This window comes from Juglans microcarpa x Juglans regia, chromosome 3D, assembly GCF_004785595.1.
Source record: "Juglans microcarpa x Juglans regia isolate MS1-56 chromosome 3D, Jm3101_v1.0, whole genome shotgun sequence".
Taxonomy (NCBI): domain Eukaryota; kingdom Viridiplantae; phylum Streptophyta; class Magnoliopsida; order Fagales; family Juglandaceae; genus Juglans; species Juglans microcarpa x Juglans regia.
Genome location: NC_054598.1, coordinates 22,278,719 through 22,305,768, shown reverse-complemented (window position 1 = coordinate 22,305,768; position 27,050 = coordinate 22,278,719). Strand labels below are relative to the sequence as shown.

Here is a 27,050-nt window from a genome sequence, read left to right as displayed (position 1 = left end):
GTAATTATTAGTAAATTTGTATTTTTTTAATGGTTAAGGATGTTTAAAAAATATTTTTTAAAAAAATTCCATTTGCACTAGTGTGCATATTTGGGATGCACATTTGGTGTGCACCCTAGCATTGTTCTTAAAAATATATAGTATAATTTTACTTTATTTATAATTTTTTAAAAATTATATAGTATAATTCTAATTTATTTATAATTTTTTTAGTCTAATGATTCCATTTATTTATATCATTTTAAAAAATTTAATATTCATATTAACAATTTGGCACGCTCCTTATTTAAAATCGTTATTTAAGACCTTAACTTTTACAAAAATCTATTAAATTTCATCTCAAGCTTTCTGTAAAAAACTCACATTTTTTTCTCATTTTTCTCAACATTCAAACGTTCAAGTGGTAGCCACAAGCCCACCAAATGGTGGGTCAACCGGGTGTTACCCGACCCGTGAGGCAATATCCCGAGATTCCGAGAAGGCAATGAAGAACTCGTAGAAGACTGCTAGGAGCCCTGGAGAGTACAAATCGAAGATAGCCATCCCATCGCCACACCTCTCTCCAGCCTCCACCTGAACCTCCGTCTCCATTTTTTTTTCCTCTCATCTGTTTAGCAATCGAGTTTATCACGTTTAAATCTCTTACGTACTAGAAAATCCATGGCTCCAAAGCCCAAAGACAAACCGAAACCGTCTCCTTCGTCGTCACAGCCTCCCCCCGCCATCGAGGATCTCTTTACTTCCCTTAGCAAGCACATCCAGAGATCTGATTTCGAACAGGCTGCCAAAGTCGCGGATCAAGGTTCAATTCTCATGTTCACTTTTGCCTCCTACAAATTCGTCATTTAGATTTTCTTTTTGTATTTTTTTTTAATTTCTGTGCAGTTCTTTCGATCGCACCCGGTGATGAGGACGCGATTCGGTGCAAGGTTGTGGCGTTGATTAAGGACGATAGGATCGAGGACGCTTTGTCGATGATTCAATCCTCCCAGAAGGTTCCGTTCGATTTTGGTTTCTTCAAGGTCCGTAATTTCACGCATTTGATTCGGTTTATAATCCCATCTTAAATGATTTAGGGTCGCCTTGTGTGTTACTTGATGTCGATATGCATTGCGGTACATAAATATGGATGAACCTTATTACATTGGTGGATTATGGTCAAAATGGAGAAATTTTAATCACTAGGCGCGCGTTGCGTTGACATTATGATTATTTTTTTTAGTAAGTGACATAAAGTTTTATTGAATTAAGGAAATAGGCATTGTCCAAGTACGCAAGGAAGTATGCAGGGAGTATATGAAAGAGAACACCTAGTTAGAAGTTAGGAGCTAGAAAAAGATATAAGAACATCTTGAGAACTAGATCCATTGAGTACAATAATAGAAACCCAAAGAAATAAGGTGTGGAAAAAGAAACTTCTAAGCTCATTTAAAGAGCACTCCCGATCATCAAAGCTTGAATCATCCTTTCAAGCCAAATGCATCACATAAGACATAAATGAATCATTCTCCATATAGCAACAAAATATGGGTTGGCCTGAAGGCCTTTCAAACAAGCAAAGGGATCCAACACCCTCCTGGGTATCACCCATGCAAGTCCGGTCCTGCTAAAGATCTCATCCCATAACACCCTTGCCATGGGCTTCTCCTATACATTCTTCTTTAATAAAATTACATTTTACTTATCAAAAAAAAAAAAAAAAAACCCTTGCCACCTCGCAATGAAGTAATAAATGGTCCATAGATTCACCACTTTTCTTACGCATATAACACCAATCCATAACAATAAGTTAACACTTTCTCAAGTTGACCATGGTCAAGATTTTCCCAAGAGAGGAAATGGTTATGGAGGTGACAAGAGAGTTGTGGGGTGAGGTCTTTAGAAGAATTGGGGTGGCTTGGGCTATGCCTTTGAGGGTGGGGGATTTATTAGCCTGCTGGAAGAATATTCAAGGCTACCCCCAAGTGACTGCAGTTTGGAGGATGACTCCTTTGTGCATTATGCGGTGTTTTTGGATGGAAAGGAATGATTAGTGCATTGAAGATAGGAAGCGCACGATGGAGGAACTTCGGAACTTCTTTGTACACACCTTATTGCTTTGGTTTTCAGCCACTATGCTTAATGGAACAAGTGTTCATGATTTTCTGTCTTTAATTTCTGGTGACAGCAACAATGGACATCAACCATATAGCTGTTGAGGAGGTTCGTGATTTGAATGTAGGATATGGCGGGGAGGAAATAATGGGCTTGTCATTGGTGCCTTGTGAGGAGGAATGTCTAGGGTCAGAAGTGCAGTTGGTTTCTCTCCCTCTGATAAACAATATAGTGGGTTCACCATCGGATTAAGTTCTGCATAAGATTAACGAGATTCAGCGTATTGTGGGGTTCTCACATGTAGGATGTGAAGATCAATTTAAAGCACTACTCACTATGATTGAGGCGAGTCACTCGCTTGAAACCAAATCAAGTTTTAAGAAAAGCAAAAAGTTAAAGCGTCTTTCTTGGGCAATCAACTACAACACTAAGGGTGGTAGTGAAAGTCAAGGGAAGACTGAAGGGAGGGCATCATGAAGACATTTTCGTAGAGGGAGTTTTGGGTGGAGTATTAGTCTTACGGGAAACAAGGGGTTGGGGTTGGGGAGGTGTGTTTTTATTCCAATTCAGACTTGGTGTATTTTGGGTAGTTTTTCACGGGCTTTTTGGGTCTTTAGGAGCTCTCTAGTATGGGTTAGGTGTTTTCTTGTATACGTCCAGTGTATTTGGTTACTCCTTTTGATATATATAATATTTTTACTTATCAAAAAAAAAAAAAAAATCTGGTTCCTATAGTGTATTTAGGTGTTTTTTTTGTATACGTCATGTGTACACGGGCTTCGCCTACTTCATTCGTATCAATAAAACTTTCATTTTACTAATAAAAATAAAAAAATAAAAATAAAAATAAAAAAGATTTTCCCAAGAGAGGCACTCCAATCAAGAAAAGCGACTCTGTGACATTATGCTTATTTTTCTGGCTTTAGCCAATTCTAATGATCCTAGCCTGATAAATAGCAGAAATAAAATGAAATAAGATGGAAGAGGAAGAATACATCAAACTCGTTTTTTTTCAAAAAAAAAAACTCAATACTCATAAAAGTTTCATTGTCGTAATATTGATTACTTCCCTACAAAGGTTGATTTTAAAATTCTTATTACAGTAATATTCTTGTGTGTGCGCACGTGCTCGTAGATCATTCAGTTTGTGATCTCTCTTTAGTTTTGCTGGTAACGTGTTTCTGTCTCATTAAATACCACATGTAGTTATTCATCTAAAAAAAAGTACAAGTTGTTTAGTCACTATTAGGAGAAAAATCAAGTAGAAATGACCAATATTTGCAAAATTTGATGCTTCTTGGAAGGTGATTCAGATTGCCTTTGAATTTAAGTACTATCTATCTGCCTGTTATTCTCAAATTCAAGGATTTGCTTTTCTTTGTTCACATGTTAATTTTTGAAATGGACAAGCTTAGACCTTTTTTTTTTTTTTGTAACACTTTACTACACTAGTCAGTTGTAATAGATTTCAATGGTATAAATAGTCATGAATACCTGGTATCTCTAGACAATCATGCCTAGGTGCTGCTCTTCTATATTTCTCGACTTGGGATATGCCTATTACCCATCAATAAATTTTTTATTTTGATAAGAAATGTTAGTTTTTCACACTAGTCAAATCTCTCTTCGCATTCAATTTTGAGCATCTTAGCATCTTAAGTGGTTCATACGTGGGCTCAATCAAATGAAAACAGCCTGCATGTTTAATTATATATTTATTTAACTCAAGATTTTCTTCCTTAAATCTATTTTAGAGTTTCAATTATACATGTGCTCAAATACAATGCTCCAAGAGCATCCTAAATGCCTCATTGATGTTCTTATTTGTGCTTTTCCTATCTGTAAATAGGCATACTGCTTATACAGACAGAACAAACTCGATGAAGCTTTGGAGTCCTTGAAACGTCAAGAGGGTAATTCTGCAACAATGCTGTTAGAGTCTCAGATTCTGTATCGTCTGGGAAAAATGGATGCTTGCATGGATATCTATCAGAAGCTTCAAAAATCCAAGATAGACTCCATAGAAATAAACTCTGTTGCTGGTTTGGTTGCCTCTGGGAGGGCATCTGAAGTACAAAGAATGCTGGATACACTTAGGGTCAAAGCAACTAGCAGTTTTGAGTTGGCATACAACACTGCATGTTCTCTAATTGAGAGGGGCATGTACACAGATGCGGAACAACTCTTGCTGTCAGCCCGAAGGTAATGTACTATTTTGGTTGCTAGAATTGATGTTCATAAGCCAGTTGCATTCAACTTAATTGAAGGACAACAACTTTGTTAAAGAGCATCTGTTCAAGCAAACTGTTTGCTCTTAAATTTCTTAATAAAGGAAATCATTTTTCTTTTAATGTTCAACTTTGTTGGTCTTATCTATATTTTTGGTGATTATATCATGTGATCCAAAACTAGCTTCTCTTTATTGTGATAGTTTATTAAATTTATCAGCACCCTACCTCTGATCTGAATTTTTGAGGTCCAATTGGTCTATTTTGGCCACTGTTTTGTGTTTTCCTCTTCATGGGGGTTTTTTTTAATTGGCACCGGGTGTTCGGACCAAAGTCTCTACTAATTCCAAGGGTTCACTAGCCCTTGGCAAGAAGTTTCCAGCATGTGCACTTCAGATAATTCAAGGAAAAATTCCCCCAACCCGATAGCCCTTAGAAATTGTTTGCACCCAAGGGATTGAATCTTAGACCTGAAGGGATCATACCACCAAGACCAAGGCTCTTACCACTTGAGCCAACCACTAGAGGTTGGGGGGAGTACTTGTTTTGGAGGTGGTGAGACTGAGAAGGGAGAAAGAGATTCCTGTTTGTAGAAGGAAGTTTAAGGTTTGAATTAAGAGCCATCTGTAATCTTCGTATGGAAAGCCTCTCATTATTCTTGCCCTGGATCTAGGGCAAAGATATATACATAAAACAATTTCTTGATATTTGTGATTGCTCTGTTCTGCTCAGTTTGTCTGTGTGACCAGAAACTTATCTCAGGTGACCATTGCAATGATCGTCAATTCAAAGTAACATCTTAGAATTAGAATGGTTTTTCTTCTGTTGTTGTTTTTCTCAGAACCTGATATTCTGTCTTCCAAATCATGGTTGCACCTTAGCTTTTGTATAGATCTCTCTCTTCGACACTTTCAATAGTAACTTTGAAACTAGTTCTCTTTTACTTGTGGTAATTATATGTACTACGAGGGAAATTGCCAGTCAAAAGGAAAAACTTTATTCTGGGAGGAGTTTAAATTCACTTTGAATGTAAGTTTGGTTGGAAGTTTGGAAATCTTATTTGCAAGGTAATTTCATAAATACATTATTTGTTGCAAGGTAAGTGACAATGGAGGTTATTAGCGATGATGTTTTTATATGCACTTTTTTCTTTTTCTTTTGAACATATAGAAAATGATGATTGAAATGTAGAATAATTTTTATTTTTCATGGTGAATTAGAGGAGAAAATAAAATGTGGAATGAATTTATATGCACTGAACCAAGCATATGCATGAGCTTAAGAAAAGGGAGAATGGAACTTCTCTTAAAATTGATGATATACTAGATGTTGATATGCTTTTTCCTGTCAGAATTGGCCAGGAAACGCTCTTGGAAGACAACTTGCCTGATGATGAAATAGAGATTGAATTGGCTCCTATAGCTGTCCAGTTGGCCTATGTTCAGCAGGTTAGTTGATTTCATTTTCAAATACAGTGTTCCATTATTCTAGGTGGCAAGTGATGCTAATGACTTTTTTCATCAGCTCCTTGGTTGCACACATGAGGCTATTCAAGCTTACACGGACACTATAAAACGAGATGTGTCAGATGAATCATCACTAGCTGTGGCAGTGAACAACCTTATTGCATTGAAAGGTTCGAAAGATGTTTCTGATAGCCTAAAGAAAGTTGATCGGCTGAAAGAGAAAGATTTACAGAACTTCCGTCTTGCTCGTGGACTTGACTTAAAACTTTCGCCAAAACAAAGGGAAGCAATATATGCAAACAGAGTTCTTTTACTTCTCCATGCAAATAAGCTGGATCAGGTCTGGCATTCTTTTTCTTGTATCTGAATTTTTATTTTTTAATGCTTGTCTGTGGCCTTGTGTCAGAGTGAACGACTATGGTTCTGCTGACTTCCTTAAATGAACTCTGTTAAATTTTTACAGGCTCGTGAACTTGTTGCTGCACTGCCGGACATGTTTGCTGACAGTGTCAGGCCCATCCTGCTTCAAGCTGCTGTTTTGGTTAGAGAGAACAAGGCTGGAAAGGCTGAAGAAGTACTAGGGCAGTTTGTCGAAAAGTTCCCTGATAAGTCCAAGGTGGTTCTCCTCGCTAGGGCACAGGTTGCTGCCGCTGCTGGCCACCCTCATATTGCAGCAGAGTCCCTGGCTAAGATACATGATATCCAGCACATGCCTGCCACCGTTGCAACCCTTGTGGCTCTTAAGGAGCGTGCTGGAGATATTGATGGTGCAGCTGCAGTACTTGACTCTGCAATCAAATGGTGGTCAAATGCCATGACTGAGGACAATAAGCTGAGTGTGATAATGCAAGAGGCTGCTTCCTTCAAGGTCAGGCATGGCCACGAAGAGGATGCTGCCCAATTATACGAGGAGCTTGTAAAAAGTGATGGAAACATAGAAGCATTGGTTGGGCTGGTAACAACAATGGCTCATGTGGATGTTAATAAGGCGGAAGCTTATGAGAAGCAGCTGACGCCATTACCCGGTTTGAAGGGGATCGATGTGGATAGTTTGGAGAGGACTTCTGGAGCGAAACATGTTGAGGGTGCTTCTCATGTTGGGATCAGTGAGGCACTGGATGAGGGTAAGAGTAAGGCAAAAGCAAAGAAGAAGAGAAAGAGAAAGCCAAGGTACCCTAAAGGGTTTGACCCGGCTAACCCAGGTCCTCCACCAGATCCAGAAAGGTGGCTCCCCAAGAGGGAGAGGTCGAGTTACAGGCCAAAGAGGAAGGATAAGAGGGCGGCGCAGGTGAGAGGATCGCAGGGTGCGGTGACTAGAGAAAAGCATGAAGCAGGAGGTGCGGGATCCAGTTCAAACGTTTCAAATTCAAAAGCAAACCAAGCAGGTGCCTCCAAAGGAGCTGCTGAGCAATCCAAGCCTCCATCCAAGTCGTCAAGGAAGAAATCTCGGAATTAATTAGTAGAATTCATAAATTTCGGTTGAAATTTTTGAATTAATGCAATTTTTCCAACATTTTTTTTTTTTTGGTTAATCGGTAGGGTTTAAGCCAAAGATTTTGGTAATTTACGTCCGGCCTCTGCCCTGAGCTGTTCGGATTTGGTTTAGATTTTAGAGCAATCAGAAACCACTGTGAACAAATTCGGTGTTCATGTACACCTTTTCTATTATGATGTTGCTTCTGACTACAATGACCCCCAACCGGACCCACGTTCATAGGACCCCCAAAAAATTTTTAGAACCCTGCAGAAATACGAAAATTCTCAAAATCATTCCCTAAAATACAATTGCCTGGATAGTAAAAATGTTTCATCTCATATTATTTCATTTTATTTTATTATTATAAATTTCTTAAATTTTTACATAAAATATAATAAATAATTTAACTTTTTTAAATCTCAAAACAATAATAATATTAAAAATAATAATATTTTAATAATAATTTATTCAACTTTTAATTTTTATTTAAAATTATCTCATCTTACTCTCCAAAAAGCAGTCCATGCCTAAAACTAAAAATATATATATTATCTTTTCTTATTATCGACTATCCAAAAAGTCAATTTTAAGTTATCACATAACACCTTCCTCTTTTCTGAGTTCATACTCTTTTCTTCTTATTTCTTATTTTGTTTTCTCTTTTCAGCAGTTCATTCTTCTTCCTATTATGCAATGTGATAGTCATTCGATGTGGATGCAAACCGATACTCATGTTTTGCTGAAGTTTAGATATTTTTAGTCTTGATTTTTTACTTATTTTCATTAGTACAATTGATTTTTTGCCTCTACTTTATCCTTGCATTTTCTTCTCCCATACAAATGCTACTCACATTATCATCATGTGCCAAAGTAAACAAATTTGCACCATGGCTTACTTAGCTATTGCCACAATCTGTTTTGTGCTTCCACATTTTCAAGCTCTTAAGTTACCTTCTTGTATTTTCTTTCAAAGGTAGCAAAAGATGATGAGAGAATAACCCTTCATTCATTCTTTTAGAGAGCACTCACTCTTCTTTGGTCCTGCCCCCCATCTCTGATGTTGACTTGTTTATTTATTTAGGAACCAAGCTAGAAATGAAGAGAAGTTAGAAACTTAATGAATCTGAAAAAGAAATAATAGCTCCAATTGCACAAGTTACACCATAACAAAATCTTATTCCATTATCCAAGTTCCACTATAGGATAAAAAAAGTCAGAGAATTGCCCACGTTATACCAAACTAGAACTGATTACATTATCTAAAGTTACTCTTCTGTACATCTTTCTCTCTTCTGGAGTTGATTCTCCGTTCTTCTTATTAGGTTCTTCTTATTAGGACTGTTCATCCGGGTTTCGGACTGGGTATTCGGGTATACCCGACCCAGAATCCGGATTTCAAACCCAGGCCGAGTTCCTGACCGAGTATATCCAAACTGGAACATAGATGCATCCGGGTTTTTACAACCGAAAAATTCAGGTTCCGAGTTGTACCCAGGTAGGGTTTTTTTTTTTTTTTTAATGAAAAGGATAATGCTGAAAAGATTTTTTTTTTTTTTTTTTTTTTGTTTTAATCTAGAAGCCTATATTCTATTACAATTTTTTCAAGAAAAAAATTTTGAAAAACATATTTTTTACATGTAAAACAACTAATTATCTTTTTAACTAAATGCATCTAAAAAACAAAACCAATAGTTATCATATAAAATGCATGCAACATATAATGCAGCTCACTACTACATATTACATTATTTGATATTTTATACATTATATTACAAAATGCAAAATTACAAGCCATGATTGATCATCATCAATTTAATCAGAAGAGCTTTTAGAATACTTGGTGCCAGATCTCCTTCACTGCTCCCCTTGCTAGTTGAGCTTCTATTACAATTCCAAAAATGTCAAGCTTCTAGAAACCAGAGGCATGCCACGGCATCCCCTTGCACATTAATATATATATATATATATATATATAAAAAAGCAAAAGACATGGAAATCAATTAGATAAATAGCTTGTAACCCCACAACATCCCACAAACTCCATCTCAATCCACCCTGAAAAGACTCCCAGAGAGAAAAACAAAGCAAAAGGCTTAAGCAATATGAAATCTTCTGCCGTCATGTGTTTACCTTTGAGCAAAAAAAAAAAAAAAAGCACAAACAAAAATATGTTATCTCATAGTCGGCTTTGTCGTTGATTTGTTCATAACTTTATGTTAGAGAAAATATATATAGTCCAAAATTACTCATAATATTCCACAATATTACCGTGTATGCAAGAAGTTATGGATGATGTATAATTAATCCTTCTAGAATGCAGCTAGCAATCAACTAATTAATGACTCGTGGAGGGATAGAACCAAACAGACCCCTGTTTGTAGCAAATCAATCAGCTTAGACATAGACATGCATGCATACCTCAAAAATCACCTGCTCAATGCATGGTGACATTTAATTGGGAGCTTCATGACAACCAACTGGTTTTCAGTTAGTAAAAGTGATATTGATTCTAGGCATGTTACCAATTATTTTTAAATTAGCAATAGCACCAAAATTACACTATCACTTTTTTTTTTTTTTTGGATAAGTAATGTAAGATTTTCAGTATAAGCTAACTTGAGGATAGAATAAGATCATATTGGAAGAAGTATGTTAAGCACTGGTCATTATAGAGTTTGATAGTAGCACTCCATGAACATCATAACAAATTAACCCAAATAACAAGGCAAGAAAGTCAAGTATGAGAAGCCCCAACACATGCCACTCCTCACCCTTCTTTCTTGCTATGCTTAGTTGGTAAAGGGAACACATTAGATATACATTGTCTGCTAATATCCTTATATATCTATTTACAAGCATTGTTGTCTACTTAATCTCAAATGATTTGTTTTATCTACATAAAGACTACTATTTTATCAAACATATGATGTTTCTAATGGCAATCCACAACTAGAAGTGTGGCAAACCCATCATAAGATTTAAATATCAATCCAACACATGTAAATTCAAAAAACAAAACAAGCACCCATGTAAAGGAGATACTTTATTCAACCTGAAAAATGCTAACACTAAAAACCCTAAAAAAAACCCATATTATTATGTTCTTAAACTATGTTTTTTTGTTTGAAAAGTAGATCTCCACGAAATAATGCAAGAAACTGATTTTCTAAGAACATCAAAGTCATATACCAGATCTCCACGAGTCAAAAAACAACCCAAAATAGTAAATAAAAACCCAAATATCAGAGCACATCAAGGAGTCTAAGATCTACAAATAAATAGAAAATATAATGCAAATTATGGGATCAGATCTAAGAGTAGATCTAGAACAAAAAAGCAAAAACAACTCAAAGCCACGTCTTAGATCTAAGAGTATTAGGGTTTCGACACTCGGTAGAGGAAGGCTAGGGTTTCGACACTTTCCAAAACTCAAACCCATGCCAAAAAATACCGAAATTTTCCTTACCTGGTCTCAGAATGGGACCCTGATGATGACGCGAGAGAGAGAGAGAGAGAGAGAGAGAGAGAGAGAGAGAGAGAGAGAGAGAGAGATGGAGACGACAGAGGTGATGAAGACAACGACGCACGCGCGTGAGAGAGAGAGAGAGAGAGAGAGAGAGAGAGAGAGAGAGACGACGGAACAACAGAGGTGATGAAGGTAAAGGAGGCTAGGGTTTTGACGTGAGAGTGAGAGAGGACATCGGCTCGAGTTGCACAGAGAGAGAGAGAGAGAGAGAGAGATCTGAAGGAGTGATACTTGTTTTGATACGTAGGTTGTAAAAAAAAACTCGGGTATCGGGTTTAGATCTGGGTTTCGGACTTAAAATCCGGTACTTGGGCCGGACTAAACCGGTTTTAATCATGCGGGTACCGGCCTAGGTATATCTCGGGCTGGAACCCGTACCTAGAATCTGGTTATCCGGGTTCTGGACCAGGCCTAAAAAAAAAAGAGCCCGGATGAACAACCTTATTTTTGTATGCAAAAGGAAAGTTTCTTTTGATATGACTTTATGGACATATTTTTGAACTATTATAGCTCATGACGTTCTAATTTATAATTAGAAGTGTCTACATTATTTCACATTTATACATATGCATCCACGTGTAGAGAAAGATTACAGTTGTGTGCGTTTATATGTTGTCATAAGTTCCCCCCACCCCTCTAAAAATCTCTAGTTCGCCCCTAGGTAGAGTACTAGGGTAAGTTGATAGTAGTTCATTCATTCAATGATCTCTACCTTATGAAGCTGTTATAAAGATTTGAAGTAAATCTCACTTTTTAAGCATAAAACCTATCTTAAATTAGCAAGATAATTGATGGTAGAAATGATTATACAAAATGTACGGTTTAGCATGGATATAAGGTCTAAATTTATATTGCATTAAGCAATGGAGACCTGGTCAAAGAGGGTGATGAAGGAACGTTGTTTACTTACCAAAATAGTCTAGTGCTAATTAACCAAACTCATTCAGAAGTTGGACAAAGAAAGGCTGTTTAAATTTAAGGTTTAAGACAATTTTCTGTGGCTATATATTAATCCGTAATAACCAAATCGTTTTTTTCCAAATTTTAACTAATTTTTAAAATAAATTTCTAAAGTAATTCATCCAAAAGTTCTTGTCAAGGGAATGCAAGAAAGACGTTGGGGAAGGAAGGAGAGATGAATTCTGGACTTTCATGGGCTGATCAATGGGATTACGACAATCCCGACCCACCACCACCATCTTCATCGGAGAATGATAAGAAGAAGGGAAAGGATGGATCTAAAGGGAGTAAGTTCGGGAAATCAATATTAAAGTTCAAATGGATTAAAGATATCCGCAAGAAATCTCAGAAACAATGAGTACTACTGATCATGTGCATCAAGAAGCCTCTTTGTTGTTGCAATTTCAAAACAGAGCCTCTGTGGCCTCTTATCACTTCATCTATGATTCAATAATATAGTCTATTCAATTCTTTCTTTGTTAATAGTAATCTGATTTACTTCTTTCTATGAATGTTGTAATTACCTTTTCAATATTATCATATATGAGGAGATGCCAAATAGTAGACATCTACAAATTTCTATTTTGATTCAAGAGACTGTAGAATGTTGTACACTTAGTAGTTTATATTGCTGCTTACTTCTATTGTGTTCTGACAATTACATGAAAAAAAGAAAAGTCTTCAATGTTCACACCATTAAAATCACTTACAATTGACTAATAGAATAAAGTATTAAAAAGAAGTTCTAAGTTTATCCTTTAAATGCTCATGATTTTAAGAATTTCTTGCATTCCTTTCTCTGCATAGACACCACCATAGGCTTATCATACCATCGTCCAAATTATTAGAATTTGTTGATTATCAAGAATGCCTCTTCAATTTTTTAAAAAATCTACTACCCTTCTCGACAACACCCAAACTAATACTACTCAACCTAAGAAGTCATTCCATCAATTCATGGAAATATTATAATGTAGAAGTAAATGATCAATGAATGCCGCACTCTTTTTACACAAATAGCACTAATTCATCACAATGTTTCGACATTTCCTTATATTGTCTAAGGTAAGAATCTTCTCTAAAGAAACTGTTCATACAAAGAATGTCGCCTTTATGAGAGCCTTAAGTCTTACAAATATTCTTCAACTAGAATAAATTTACATTTTGTGCAATGAAGGACTTGTAGAAAAAATGAACATTGAACTTAACTTTCTTAGAAGGACACCAAAAGAGCTTATCTGCATCTCATCCCACTCTAATAGGATACAAAAGATTTGTAACTTTCTGAATGCATCAACTTCCCAACCGTGTGCGGCTCTGAAAAAGATATATGTCCCCACTTGAAAGAGTTAGCTATCGGGTTACAAGCAATCCGCTTATATGATACAATAAAATTATTAACGGTAAACATTACTTTTGTTGTCTTTCTTAAGCGTCTCACAATAAAATTGCATGTTCGACTAGAACTAATGGGAGATTATTGAGTAAGAAATTTGTAGGTGATATATCTATAAATATATATATATATATATATATATATAAATATATAAGGTGGGGGGCCAACTTATGACAATATATAAACACACAAAACTGTAATCTTTCTCTATAAGTGGATGCGGTGCATGATATATGTGAAAATAATGCAAACACTTCTGACTATAAAGTACGTCATGAGCTATAATTGTACATAAAACATGTCCATAAATTCATATAAAAAAAAAAACTTTCCTTTTTGAATACAAAAGTTCCTTAACTTGTTATAAACATGTACAAAAGTAAAAAATTAATCACTTTTAGATTATGTCTTAACAACAGTCTTTCATGGAATAAAACTCATCTATTATAATTTTTGCAGTAAAATTCTTAGCAATTTTTTTTCTCAAAATAAATTATCAAATGATATGTCAAAGCTCATCTTCCATTCTAGTTCATAATCTAGTCTTTACAATTTTCTTAGCAGAAAAGGCACGTTCCGTAGTGGTAGTAGAAATAGGAAGAGTCAGCACTAGATAAATTAATCTATCAATCAAATGATAAATTTTTTACTTTTTTGAAATCACTTATCTTCTATGTAACTCTGATAATGCAAAAAAACCTTTAAAGCCTAGATTAATGATTAATGATTAATGATTAATTTATTAATTGATAGTATATATTATTTTATATTTTATATGGTCAATGAAAATAAATTAGATAAAAATTACATCTTTGCAGTGAATTTTCATTAGATTTGACTCTGCTGGTGGACGGAAGAGGGGAATTGAGAAGTTTTGAAAGGTTGAAGGTCCACTTTGATGCAATTATTAGTTTCGGAGACACATTGTAAATTGAGTGAAAGTTCGAAGAGACAAAGTGTAATTAACCCTAAAAATAAACTCAAATGATGTTAATATCATATAAGCTCCTTCATCATCACTGTTGAAGTCCATGCCCTGAGCAGTCATTGTTGACTGCTCAGCACTCATCTCCCCAACGCTCAACGCCCCAACGTCCAGCAAATGAATGCAAAATTAAATGCATTCATACACGATCGTCGCCTATAAATTGAAGCTCCATGCGAGAGCTTCAATTCACACCCAAGGAAGAGAAGAGAAAAGAGAGAGAGCCTGGAGAGCTCTGAGAGAAAAAAGAGACTTGAGTTGAGTGGAGTGTGATCCTCCTCCTCTGTAATATTTTCTTGTGTACCACTATTGAATAGTGAAGCTCTTTTCTGTGGATATAGGCAGTTGCCGAACCACGTTAAATTCTTGGTGTCATTGAGTGCGTAAAGTGTACTCTTTTATTACCGTTTTTATTTCTTCCGCTGTGTTGATTTCCCCAACAAGTGGTATCAGAGCGATTGTTGGGAAGAGTTTTTTTTTTCAGAAAACTCGTTTTTAGTGTGTAGCTCAGTTTTCAAATCTGAGCATACCATTGTGTTCGCCTCATCGAGACAAGAAAAGCGGTGAAAACCAGAGGCCGGACGGACGCCACACGCTCCCCCACGCGCCGTCTGAAGAACGGAGAGTGAGTCCACTCTCGACACGCGCCGCACGCGCCAAGGAGAGGCACTAGCGCGTGATACCCACTCTCAGCATGCGCCGCACACGCTACAGAGACGCCTTGCGCGTGAAGTTCACGCGCCTGACGTTCTTATTGACTCCAGAAAGCGCGTGAGTTACACTCGCCTACGCGTTCCACGCGCTCCAGTGAGGTTCTGGCGCGTGAATAACACGCGCAAACGCGCTGTTAGTCGCGCCACGTGCTGCACGCGCGACAGTGTTCCTGTTTTGGTTCTTTTGCTCATTCCTTGTGCTATCTGAGTCCGATTTTGACGAAACAAGACTCGTTTCCAACAAAATCAAGCGTTCCGGACACAACGGTGCTGTCCGTTTTGCGATATTCCACTTCAAAGATCTTGTACTTGCATTTTATCTTTAGAATCAGTCTAAATCCATGGAGGATTCAGCATCAGGCGCCATGATAAAGCTGACTGCCTCAAACTACAGTCTTTGGAGGCCTCGGATGGAGGATCTATTGAACTGTAAAGATCTGTCTGACCCTTTGGAAGATGAAGGAAAGAAGCCAGATGAAGTAACAGATCAAGTGTGGAGAAAGATGCACAAGAAGACTATCGGTCAGATCAGACAATGGATTGACCATAGTGTTTTTCACCACGTGGCCCAGGAGACAGATGCATATAGCCTCTGAAAAAAGTTAGAGGATATGTATCAAGCTAAGACTGCTCGAAACAAGGCCCTCTTGATGAGACGGCTTGTTAACTTGAAGTTGAAGAGCGACACCTCTGTTACCGAGCACACTAGCGAGTTTCAAAACCTAGTTAACCAGCTCGGATCCGTCAACCTGAATCTTGGCGATGAAGAACAAGCCCTGCTACTTCTCAGTTCGTTACCAGATAGTTGGGAGACGCTGGTGGTCTCCCTCAGTAACTCTACTCCAGATGGAAAACTTACCATAACGATAGTTAAGGATGCCCTGTTTAATGAGGAGGCCAGACGAAAAGAGACAAGCATGAATCAAACTCATGTCCTTGTCACCGAGAGTAGAGAAAGGCCTCGAGGTGATGATAGAGGGAGAAGTGGAGGCAGAAACAGAGGGAAGTCTCAACCACGTGGAAGGTCCAGCAGTAGCAGGAACCAGCAGACGGGTAACATGAAATGTTACCATTGTGGCAAAGAAGGCCACATAAGGAAAAACTGCCGCAAGTTTTTAAGGGAGCAAGGTCAAAGCAGTAAGCTGAAGAAAGAAGATGGTGAAACCCTTGTCACTCTTTCGGGAGATGTGGCAATACTCTCCACCAGTGACGAGACGTGTCTGCACGTTGCAAGCCATGATGTTGAGTGGGTGGTAGACACAGCAGCATCATACCATGCCACTTCCCATAGTGAATTTTTCACTACGTACAAAGCAGGAGACTTTGGTACGGTAAGGATGGAAAACGCCAGTTCCTCGAAGATCGTGGGAGTTGGCGAAGTGCAGATAAAAACCAACGTTGGTTGTACATGGTGTTGAAAAATGTTCGACACATTCCTGACCTTCGGCTCAACCTGATTTCGGGAACAGCCCTTGATCGACAGGGCTATGACAGCTACTTCAGCAATGGCACTTGGAAGTTGTCACAAGGTGCCATGGTTGTCGCCCGAGGACATATTTGCGGTACGTTGTACAAGACCCATGTGAAGATTGATGCTGATAGCCTCAATGCAACGGAAGACGAGGCATCACCAAATCTGTGGCACAAGAGACTCGGACACATGGGTGAGAAAGGGTTGGATACGCTTGCGAAAAAGGCACTCATCAAGGTTGCCAAAGGAATAGCGTTAAACCCTTGTGAGTACTGTTTGTTTGGCAAACAACGCAGAGTCTCGTTCAATTCCTCTACGAAGAGAAGATCAGAGTTGTTGAGTCTGGTACACTCTGATGTATGTGGTCCCATGGAAGAAGAGTCATTGGGAGGTAACAGATATTTCGTGACATTCATTGATGATGCTTCACGAAAGGTCTGGGTATATGTTTTGAAGTCAAAGGATCAGGTCTTCGAGCACTTCAAGAATTTCCACACCCTAGTGGAAAGAGAGACGGGAAAGAAGTTGAAGTGCCTGCGAACGGACAATGGAGGAGAATATGTTTCCAAAAGGTTCGCTGCATACTGCGCTGATCGCGGTATTCGACATGAGAAGACGGTCCCATATACCCCTCAGCACAATGGTGTAGCCGAAAGAATTAATCGGACCATCATTGAAAGAACAAGATGCATGCTCAGTATGGCTAAGTTACCAAAGCCATTCTGGGGTGAAGCTGTTCGTGCTGCCTATTACTTGATCAACAGATCACCTTCCGCACCACTGTAATTTGAAGTTCCTGAGAAGGTTTGGTCTGGAAAAGATGTCTCTTACTCTCACCTGAGAGTGTTTGGGTGCAAAGCCTTTGCACACGTATCCAAGGAGCTGAGACAGAAGCTCGATGTCAAGTCAACTCCATGTATCTTTGTTGGATATGGAGATGAAGAATTCGGATACAAATTATGGGATCCAGTGACAAAGAGAATTGTCAGAAGTAGGGACGTTGTGTTCCATGAAAACCAGCATATAGGAACTGAAGCTTCCTCGATGTCAGTAGAGCTTAGTTCCTATACACATCCTGCACCATTACAGTTCGCCACAGATAATGAGGATATGCAGGATCGAGATCCAGAAGCAGAAGAAGAAGCTCAGGGTGTCGAGCAGGGGGAGCAAGAACCCTCTCCACCAGCAGCTGGTGTACCACCACAAGGGTTAGATGGTGATGAACCTCCTTTGGTTGATGAAGCTCAACCAAGAAGATCGGCAAGAGGCTGCCTATTGATTCCGTCGATGAGATATCCGGAATCAGACTATATTCTGTTTACTGATGAGGGGGAGCCAGAGAGCTTCCAGGAAGTTCAAACTCATGCTGATAGAAGCCTATGGGTGCAGGCAATGCAAGAAGAGATGAGTTCTTTGCAGAGAAATCAGACCTATGAGTTGGTGAAACTTCCTGAAGGAAAGAAAGCCCTAAAAAGCAAATGGGTGTTCAAGCTGAAGAAAGATGGCCAAGGAAAGCTGATAAAGCACAAGGCCAGATTGGTTGTCAAAGGATTCCAACAGAAGAAGGGAATCGACTTTGACGAGATATTTTTCCCGGTGGTGAAAATGATGTCAATCCGAGTCATACTTGGATTGGTAGCCAGCTTGAATTTGGAACTCGAACAGATGGATGTGAAGACAGCCTTTCTCCATGGAGATTTGGAGGAGGAAATCTATATGGAGCAACCAGAAGGGTTTGAAGTTCCAGGGAAAGATCACTTAGTCTGCAAGCTAAAGAAGAGTCTCTATGGCCTTAAGCAAGCGCCGAGGCAATGGTACAAGAAGTTCGACTCATTCATGATGAGTCATGGTTACAAGAGACTTGTTGTAGATCAGTGTGTCTATGTTCGAAGGTTCCAGGATGCCAAGTTTGTCATACTCCTTCTTTATGTTGATGATATGTTAATCGTTGGTGAGGATAGGTCCAAGATTAACAAACTAAAGAAGGAACTATCCAAGTCCTTTGACATGAAGGACTTAGGCCCAGCACAGCAACTTTTGGGCATGAAGATTGTTCGTGATAGGAATGTCAAAAGGGTGTGGCTATCACAACAAAAATATGTTGAACGGGTCATCAAACGTTTCAACATGGGAGATGCAAAGCCAGTCAATACTCCACTTGCTAACCACTTCAAGTTGAGCAAGAGCTCGTGTCCTTCTTCAAAGAAAGAGATTGAAGAAATGAAAGTAATTCCCTACTCTTCAGCAGTAGGAAGCCTGATGTATGCAATGGTTTGTACCAGACCAGATATTGCTCATGCTGTAGGCATGGTGAGCAGATTCCTTTCAAATCCAGGAAATGATCATTGGGAAGCAGTCAAGTGGATTCTCAGGTACCTAAAAGGTACATCAAAAATGTGCTTGTGTTTTGGGGGAGCTAAACCAGTTTTGGAAGACTATACAGATTCAGATATGGCAGGAGATCTGGATAGCAGGAAATCTACTTCAGGATTTCTCTTCACTTTTGCAGGAGGAGCTGTCTCTTGGCAGTCTAAATTGCAGAAGTGTATTGCTTTATCTACAACTGAGGCAGAGTACATTGCCGCAACGGAAGCTGGAAAAGAGATGTTGTGGATGAAGCGTTTCCTCCAAGAACTAGGGGTTAGTCAAGAAGACTACACGGTACATTGTGATAGTCAAAGTGCTCTAGATTTGAGCAAGAATTCAATGTACCACTCCCGCACCAAGCATATTGATATCCGCTATCATTGGATACGCGAAGCGATGGAACAACAGCTATTGAAGCTTGTGAAGATCCATACGAAAGAGAATTCAGCAGACATGCTGACGAAGGTGGTTACAAGTGAGAAGCTTGAGCTATGTAGAGACATAGCTGGAATGGATAGCATCTAGGTAAATGGGCATGGAGGGGGAGAATTTGTTGAAGTCCATGCCCTGAGCAGTCATTGTTGACTGCTCAGCACTCATCTCCCCAACGCTCAACGCCCCAACGTCCAGCAAATGAATGTAAAATTAAATGCATTCATACACGATCGTCGCCTATAAATTGAAGCTCCATGCGAGAGCTTCAATTCACACCCAAGGAAGAGAAGAGAAAAGAGAGAGAGCCTGGAGAGCTCTGAGAGAAAAAAGAGACTTGAGTTGAGTGGAGTGTGATCCTCCTCCTCTGTAATATTTTCTTGTGTACCACTATTGAATAGTGAAGCTCTTTTCTGTGGATGTAGGAAGTTGCCGAACCACGTTAAATTCTTGGTGTCATTGAGTGCGTAAAGTGTACTATTTTATTACCGTTTTTATTTCTTCCGCTGTGTTGATTTCCCCAACAATCACCATGTTGAAAAGAGTTAGCTCCCTCTCATTTGAGATAGATAACTTAACAAATTGGACCAAACATTCTAATCAAGCTACACGGATTGAAAATGAGATGACAATCGAGTATTTCCAGCTTGTTGCAAAGTATCAATTTGGTTTATTCCCCTTCTAGTTCAACTTCAATAGAAGCAATCATACTTTCAATTTTAGCAACTTGAGCAACTTGCAATTCATCGTTGCGTTTGAAAGAGTCCACATCAATATGGATAATGGAAGTCAAATGGATAAGTAATTAGTGGACAGATTTTGCATCTCTACTTTATACTTTGTAACTCTAAGAAAAGAAACTTGACAATTCCATTCACCATGCATATTACTACTTCCATCATATCACTGGCCTCAAATATTATCAATTTGAAGGTTATAACGAGAAAGGAAAACACATATCTTAATTTTTTAAAGTTAATGCAGTAGTATCTTTTACATGCACAATATGAACAATCACTCCCTAATAAAACTCTCTATCAACAAACCTCAAAATAACAGTCATTTACTCTTTTTCGATTCATCTCGAGCTTTATCAATAAGAATGCAAAACTTAGCATCCTCAATATCTTTGTGACTTACATATCGTACTTTACTTGTAATAATATGCAAATTTTGTTTTGAATTTTAGGTGATGTATATTTAGAGTTTCATGGAGCATTTTCCGAAATAACTCTATCAATTTTATCATTATAAGTTGCTAAGAGTTTATCAATTCAATAAAATTGTCTTTTTAAAAAAAAAATCAAAGCTTTCATCATAACCTCTAAATGCACATGCTTGAAATGCTAGCCATTGAACACTTTCTATTGAAGCTTTGAGCCGCAACTGATGATTTTCTATTTTTTGAGATGATTGTCTTTCAACTAACTTATCAATATGTCGAGAATAATTCATTAGATCCTCACAACGATTCATGACAACTTTATTTGGTGAATTTGGATCTTTCCCCCACATGTCCTATTAGAGGACAATTCATTCCATGGTTCACTTTTTTCCAATTGTCGAAACCTTTCAATGTAAATGCACCAGACCTGGATGATTTGTTGACTTCTTAGCAAACCTGAAGCATGGAAGACAATATATTATTCTTTGAGGATGAGTATTCCAACTAATTTGAGAATGTGTTGAACCAAGAAGCTTGAAAACGACGACGATGATTATCCGGTCCTAAAAATGGATATTTTGAAAGCTTGGGTTGATATGGACCAGCTTTAAAATAACTTTCATCTTATAAGTTAATTGAAAATTCTCATATACGTGGACGTAATTCTAGATTACGATCCAAAGAGGTTGTGTCCATTTCTACATATTGAACTCTTGAATATTTATAGGGATGCTCATTAGTTACTGAAGTACCAATATCCATGTATAAAGATCTATCTAAATGTGCATCCACTTTTGAATGAGTCGCATCTTTTTTCTTAAATAATGAATCAATTGTTTTTTGCATGCCCATATTTCTCTAACAAGCTAAAGAATGACAAGTAAGTTCATCGATTAAAACCACAAAACCAAGCAAGATAAAGAAAATGTTTAAATGTGGACAGGAAAAAACTTTAAAAGATATCAACACATAAAAAAAACTTCATTGTCATCTATTTTACCAAAAAAAAAAAAAAACTAAAATATTTGAAAAGAACAAAAGGAAAAAAATCGAGGAAAAGAAACTAAATAATTTGAAAATTAATATAGATGTCTAATGGAGTCAATCCATGCCAAAATATCATTTCATAACTAGTTTGGGGACTAACTTGTATGCCAAAAACAAATTTTAGAAGTTTGTTTCACACCTTGCCTGTATGAGTTCCTTTCCGAGTTGAATATCTCCAAATTTCAAAAGAGTAACAAGATAAGAAGAATTTGAAGAAAACTATAACTTAAAAGTGAATTTTTAAGTTATATGAGTCATTGTTGGAAGACTTGAAATAACTTTTTGGACAGCCGGTGATAAGATATTTTAGTTGTAATTAATCTTGGGGGGCCAAAGTTGTATTTTTGGAGATGATTTTGAGAATTTTCGTATCTCTGCAGGATTTAAAAAAAAAAATGTTGTGGGTCCGCCCCTGCCTCCACCTAATGATCTCCGATACCATGAAAGCTATGTTAGCAACAAGATAGGGACCCTGAATCCCAATCGGTTGGCAACATAATGAAATAGGAAAGAATATCTTCAATACGGTTTATAAATGTACAACAAGAGCTATTAGCCAATCAAACAATGTTGGAAGACCACTGAGAGATCATTTTGCCCATCACCTATAAAATTCTATGTGACCAGCAATCTCCTTACACAACAACTTTGCTTCACTAGCTAACTTTATGCTCTTAAAAATGGCAAGTCCTGTCCGTTTGTGCGTAGATGCTGGCTTATGTGACATGGCCTCTTCTTTGCTCCCCAGCAACACAGCTTCCCTAGCAGGAATCACATTTTCCCACCAAAATTCACGTAAAATACCATGAATTAACTCCCAATAACCACGTTCCCTGTCCACACGGAATATTGAGCTTCCATTCGGTGTCCAGCAATACAAATCAACCCATTCTCTATCCATTATCTCCATCTGACCCTGCACCTGAGGCATGTAATAGAATGGCATGGTTGACCAGGGCAGACCCATCTCAGGCTTCCCCTTGTTATATGGGCACTTTACTTCCAGGATCCCACCTTCTGGAAAGCAATCAAGAAGGCCATCAGGGGAAGCGCCAATCCAATCAAATCGCTCCTCCGAATGGGTTGCAAACCCTAATGAGCTTACTTCGCGGCCTGTAATGCTTCTGTAACGGTCTATAGCTGCTGCTTCATTGAGCACACCCCATTCCATGGCAGACTTTTTTAAAGTTTCCAAAATTTCTGTTCCTGATTCAAACACTTTCTCATGCCAGAGCTCAAAGCGACGGTTTCCTTTCCAAAAGCCCAAGGCAGTGCTGAAAGTGCTTGTGGTCAGCTTGTCCCTGCGAAGGGCAAACCATTCCTCTGAACGTTGGGGAGCATCCGGTGGTGTAATGTGGGCAGCCAACACAATAGCTGAGGGGGGACGAACAATTGGAGGAGTAGTTGGAAAGGTTCCCGTTGAGGTGCATGTGGAAATGGTTCTCAGAATGCCAATTCCATTATTTTTTCTTGGATAAAGTGATGCAGCTGCTTTATGGCAAGTGCCACAGAATCTACTCATGCAGGCATTGCTCATTAGGGAGCTAAGCACGCAGTTGACAGGAAACGTATTTGGCAGAAGGATCCTCCTACAAAAGCCACATACTGCTTGAAATTTTAGTTGAAGAGTTCATCATAGAGTAAGTACAAGAGGAGAATTTTCTCACACATGATAAGATTGTGAAGTACAAAATACAAAGAGAGGAGAGAAATGAGTTGGTAAAAAAAATCATCTGAAACAAATGCAAAAAGACTGCATGCAGCAAAATAGCATCATATGCTACTGCCACACCGCCACACCACTAATAAAGAACGACAATGTAAACAACGAGCATTACAAATGTATTTTATCTCTCCCCTCTACCAAAAGCACATTTTGTTCTCGATGAATAGGTAGGTTTGGCAAGTGAGATGAGACACAAAATTCTCATCTCATCTCATCATTACAACTTTTTCAAACTTCCACACAAAATATAATAAATAATTCAACTTTTTCAAATCCCAAAATAATAATAATATTAAAATATAATATTTTAAACTTTCTAAAACCAAAAATTCTCATCTCACCATCCAAACCTATCGTGGTCTACATTTCATTCAAATATGGTCATAGTTGACAATCAACTATTTTCAGATGACATTTGTATTGAATAAAAGAACTGATTTTTGTTTATTTTCCTACAACAGCATTATGCAATGCTTTTTTCTCGGAGAGGAACAATCTAAAACAATTAGAACAAGATGCCTGAACATGCAATTCATGGTACAGTCGAAACTACAAATCTATGCCGGCTCATGCAAATGCATTTCAGGAAGTAGCATTGACATCAGAGAAAATTGATCGTTTTATTTCAATTAACCTAAACTTTTATAATCATGAATTTGATCATTTAGCTTGAAATTCTCATCAACAAGTTATTTCCAGGCCTCTTGTTAAGGGAACAAAATTTAGAGATAGACATGGTAAAATGAAAAAAAAAAAAAAAAAAAAAAGAAAGAAGAATAACTCATGGACATGTGCTGCAAACAATCCTTAATCTTCGAAATTAAAACCAAATGATTCGAACTGAAGAACAATGCAACCCAAGAAATAAATATACCATACGCAGCAGAGAAAGTGATAACTTCATCGTTCATTCACAGATAAGAAATGACGCACGTAATCAGAGGCTACACATCATAATACTAAAATGGACAAGAGCAACGGAAAACAATGAAAACCCAAAGAGAAATCAGAGCCGAAAACCAATTATCGACAGCCAAATAAGCCTATTTACTTCATGTACGAGAAGAAGAAAATAAACGTACGGTGCTTGATTTAATACCTGATAGAGAACTAGAGCTAAAGGAGATGGCTTTTGGGGACAAAAGAGCAGACGGCAGCCTCGGAATGCAGAAGGGCCCTCCACTTCTTAGAATCACGACCATATTCATGAAAGAAGAAGAGGAATGGTACCAAGCAAACCAGAAGTTCAAGTTTGCAGCTTTGCGCAGCTGAGAGGGTATGCAGCAGAATAAGGGTTTTGCTGCAATGCAAGGATCCAGGATGAGACACTGATAGAATCAGGGGAGAGAGATCGTTTCAATCCATTTCAGAGGCCAGAACGACGTCGTTGCTCCAACATGAACAAGCTGAGGCATACGGATCACAGAAAGATTAGTAAATATTGGACAAATATAGATTTCATCGTTAAAATTATATTGTTTCACATATTTGTTTATATATATTAATCGATCAGAATTAAACGAGAGTCCAAAGTGTAAATTTTTTAGAGTTAGATGTTACAATGTCACACTCCATACCCAAAGGGTTAGAGAGTGTGTTTCTACTTCCTGTCACTTAAAATCATATTTTCAACATTAAAATATAATCTCCAAATAATAAAAGAGACAAACTCGATAATATGTAAAATTAGTTTTTAAAAAATATATGCTCCTCCACAAAAACATCGTTAAACTCCTCCAACATATAAAATAAAAGAAATTTCACAAGATCTCAAATAATGCATCGATATCTAAAAATACTATTTAAAAGTGGAATAACTAATATCTGGAATAACATTCCTCCAATAGTCCCTTGTACCATTTAGCAATATGTTAACCCACCTGTATCTCTTAGGCACTTATTCTTCCATGTTCAACTAATCTTATCTGTACTTCTTATTTCTGATCCTCAGTTGGAACCTCAAATTCATTCGAAAAATAATAGAGATAATTATGCGAGCTATCAAAAAATCAGTAAGTAGTAAACATATACTAACATGTAAACATGAGCCAGTTACAGAATGTAGAGACAAACAATTCTAAAAAATGGCAATGGTATTTTCATAAGCTTTTCATTACAGTATTAATATAGAAAAAATACCATAGCCACAAGCATACTAAAACAACATCAGAAACATAAACATAAGCCATGTTTACCCTTGCGGCAGGGTTGTGCATATATACAGTTAGCCAATCAAAACATAAATCACCTTGTCACCAAAGTGAGTACACTCAATACAAAGGCCAATAGTATATCACGTGACAGGGCCAGAGACCACTATTATATCCTGTGGCAGAGCAAAAAATAGAGGCTACTATTATATCCCGTGACTGGGCCAGAAACAAAAGCAGAACAAAACCTTATGCCTCAGGGTTTTCAAATACAATGCAATAACAGATATAATGTAATAAAACAACCAAATTTCATGTTCACATTTTATGCAATAGGGAACCAGAGTACAAAATCAACCTCAATCATATTTAAGCAAAGTCTAGCATAGGAACACTGCTTACCTAGCTTTTGCAATATACTAAGATCTAAACCTCAACTGTAGCAATATCATGGCTTAATCCTGAAAAATATTGCTAACACATTATTAATTCATATCAGTACAAAACCAACCTAATTAACACAATTCTATAATCCGAACCATAGCTCAATAAGAGCCCAAAAATAGCCCATAAACAAATAGTCCACCATCCGAAAACACTATTCCACCAATAGATTAGCCCAATCTCATTGGATTCACTGAAATCCCACTAACACACATCACAGAAAACAACAACTCACATCTTACAACCATTCCCATTCCCTCCTTTGACCCTCACGTTACCATTAAGGAACTTTCCAAGCATCAACCAAGCCACGAAATTACTCAAAACCACAATTCCAACATAAACAACCCAATCTTCTAGTAGGCATCAAACCAATCAATCGTGAAAACTAAAGGTGATAGCATGGGTAGAGTTCGAGGATACCTTACTCAACTTGGAGTAGTGGTTGGCCAATCCAAGAGTGAAGTGATGCTGCCTAGAGATGGTTTTTGGTGGTATGAAACACTTGGCGAGATGAGGCAGTTTGGCTACCGCCGGTGGCCTTTGCTGGTTGCAGGGGCTACCCTTCCACAAAGAGAGAGAGAAAGAGAGTGAGTGAGTGAGTTGAGTAGATGGAGAGAAGGGAGAGAGATGGAAGAGAGAGAAGTCGGGGCTAGGGTAGGGATTGGGTGGCGGAACTCAAAGAGAAATAGAGAGGAGCACCGGGAGCTAAAGGAAGAAGGAAAACGGAGTCATTTCGCCCGCTTTTTTTTTTCAAATAATCCGGGGGGCTGGATTTAGGGTCTTGGGTCTCGACTTCTAAAGGGCCAGGTCATGACATACAATGAGTCACCATTAAGGCACGTTTGGACACGAATATCTCAAAATATTTGTGAACAGTAGTGAAATGATTTATGAATAATAGTGAAATGGTTTAAGTTAAGATATTTAATTAGATTTTGGAAAATAAGAGAGAAAAATTTGACTAAAAACACTATAAAGTTAACAAATTATTTGAATATTATTTTTGTTTTGAAATTTGAACAAATTATATTATTTTTTGTATTTTGTTTGGAAGTTTGGAAAAGTTATATTGGATTTTGTATTTGGATAATGATTAGGTAATAATTAGATGAAAAAGTTAAAATTTTGAAATTAAAAAGTTTTTTGTATTTAAATGATATTTGAAAAAGAAATATTTGAGAATACTTGAGAATTTCTCAGTGTCCAAACTAGCTTGTTTGAAATATAACATACAAAAATCCTGATAATTTGGGAGTATAAAGTGTATTTTCCTCGATTAAAAAAAAAAAAAAAAGAATTCCCATGGTGCCATAGGTTTGCAGAACTTATCTTATTTTTGGTATCTTCATTTTCAGAGTTAAGAAGTTTGAGAGTCTAGGTTTTAGAGATTCTGACTAAAT

The 27,050-nt window shown here is 37.6% G+C and overlaps 3 protein-coding genes across 4 annotated transcripts; 2 read left to right on the top strand and 1 right to left on the bottom strand.

The window, feature by feature from the left end:
* The first annotated feature begins 365 nt into the window (after nt 1-365).
* Nucleotides 366-7,456, top strand: LOC121254165 (signal recognition particle subunit SRP72-like). Its single transcript, XM_041154120.1, has 6 exons — nt 366-802; nt 886-1,022; nt 3,944-4,296; nt 5,674-5,770; nt 5,847-6,128; nt 6,252-7,456. Exons 1-6 carry the CDS (start codon nt 661-663, stop codon nt 7,242-7,244), a joined length of 2,004 nt encoding a protein of 667 aa, XP_041010054.1. The 5' UTR covers nt 366-660; the 3' UTR covers nt 7,245-7,456.
* Nucleotides 7,457-11,428: 3,972 nt separating this feature from the next.
* Nucleotides 11,429-12,296, top strand: LOC121254167. The gene has a single exon (XM_041154123.1). It carries the CDS (start codon nt 11,927-11,929, stop codon nt 12,107-12,109), a length of 183 nt encoding a protein of 60 aa, XP_041010057.1. The 5' UTR covers nt 11,429-11,926; the 3' UTR covers nt 12,110-12,296.
* A 9,530-nt stretch (nt 12,297-21,826) lies between these two features.
* On the bottom strand, nt 21,827-26,417 carry LOC121254166. Of its 2 annotated transcripts, none has more exons than XM_041154121.1 (3): nt 26,071-26,417; nt 24,153-24,353; nt 21,827-22,932 (listed from the first exon to the last, which is right to left on the bottom strand). In XM_041154121.1, the coding sequence occupies exons 2-3, from the start codon at nt 24,259-24,261 to the stop codon at nt 21,929-21,931; spliced, it is 1,113 nt and encodes a 370-aa protein (XP_041010055.1). In that variant the 5' UTR covers nt 24,262-24,353; nt 26,071-26,417; the 3' UTR covers nt 21,827-21,928. The 2 variants fall into 2 exon arrangements, with proteins under 2 accessions (XP_041010055.1, XP_041010056.1); XM_041154122.1 differs by having other exon boundaries at nt 21,827-22,916; nt 26,071-26,415.
* Between the last annotated feature and the right edge of the window lie 633 nt (nt 26,418-27,050).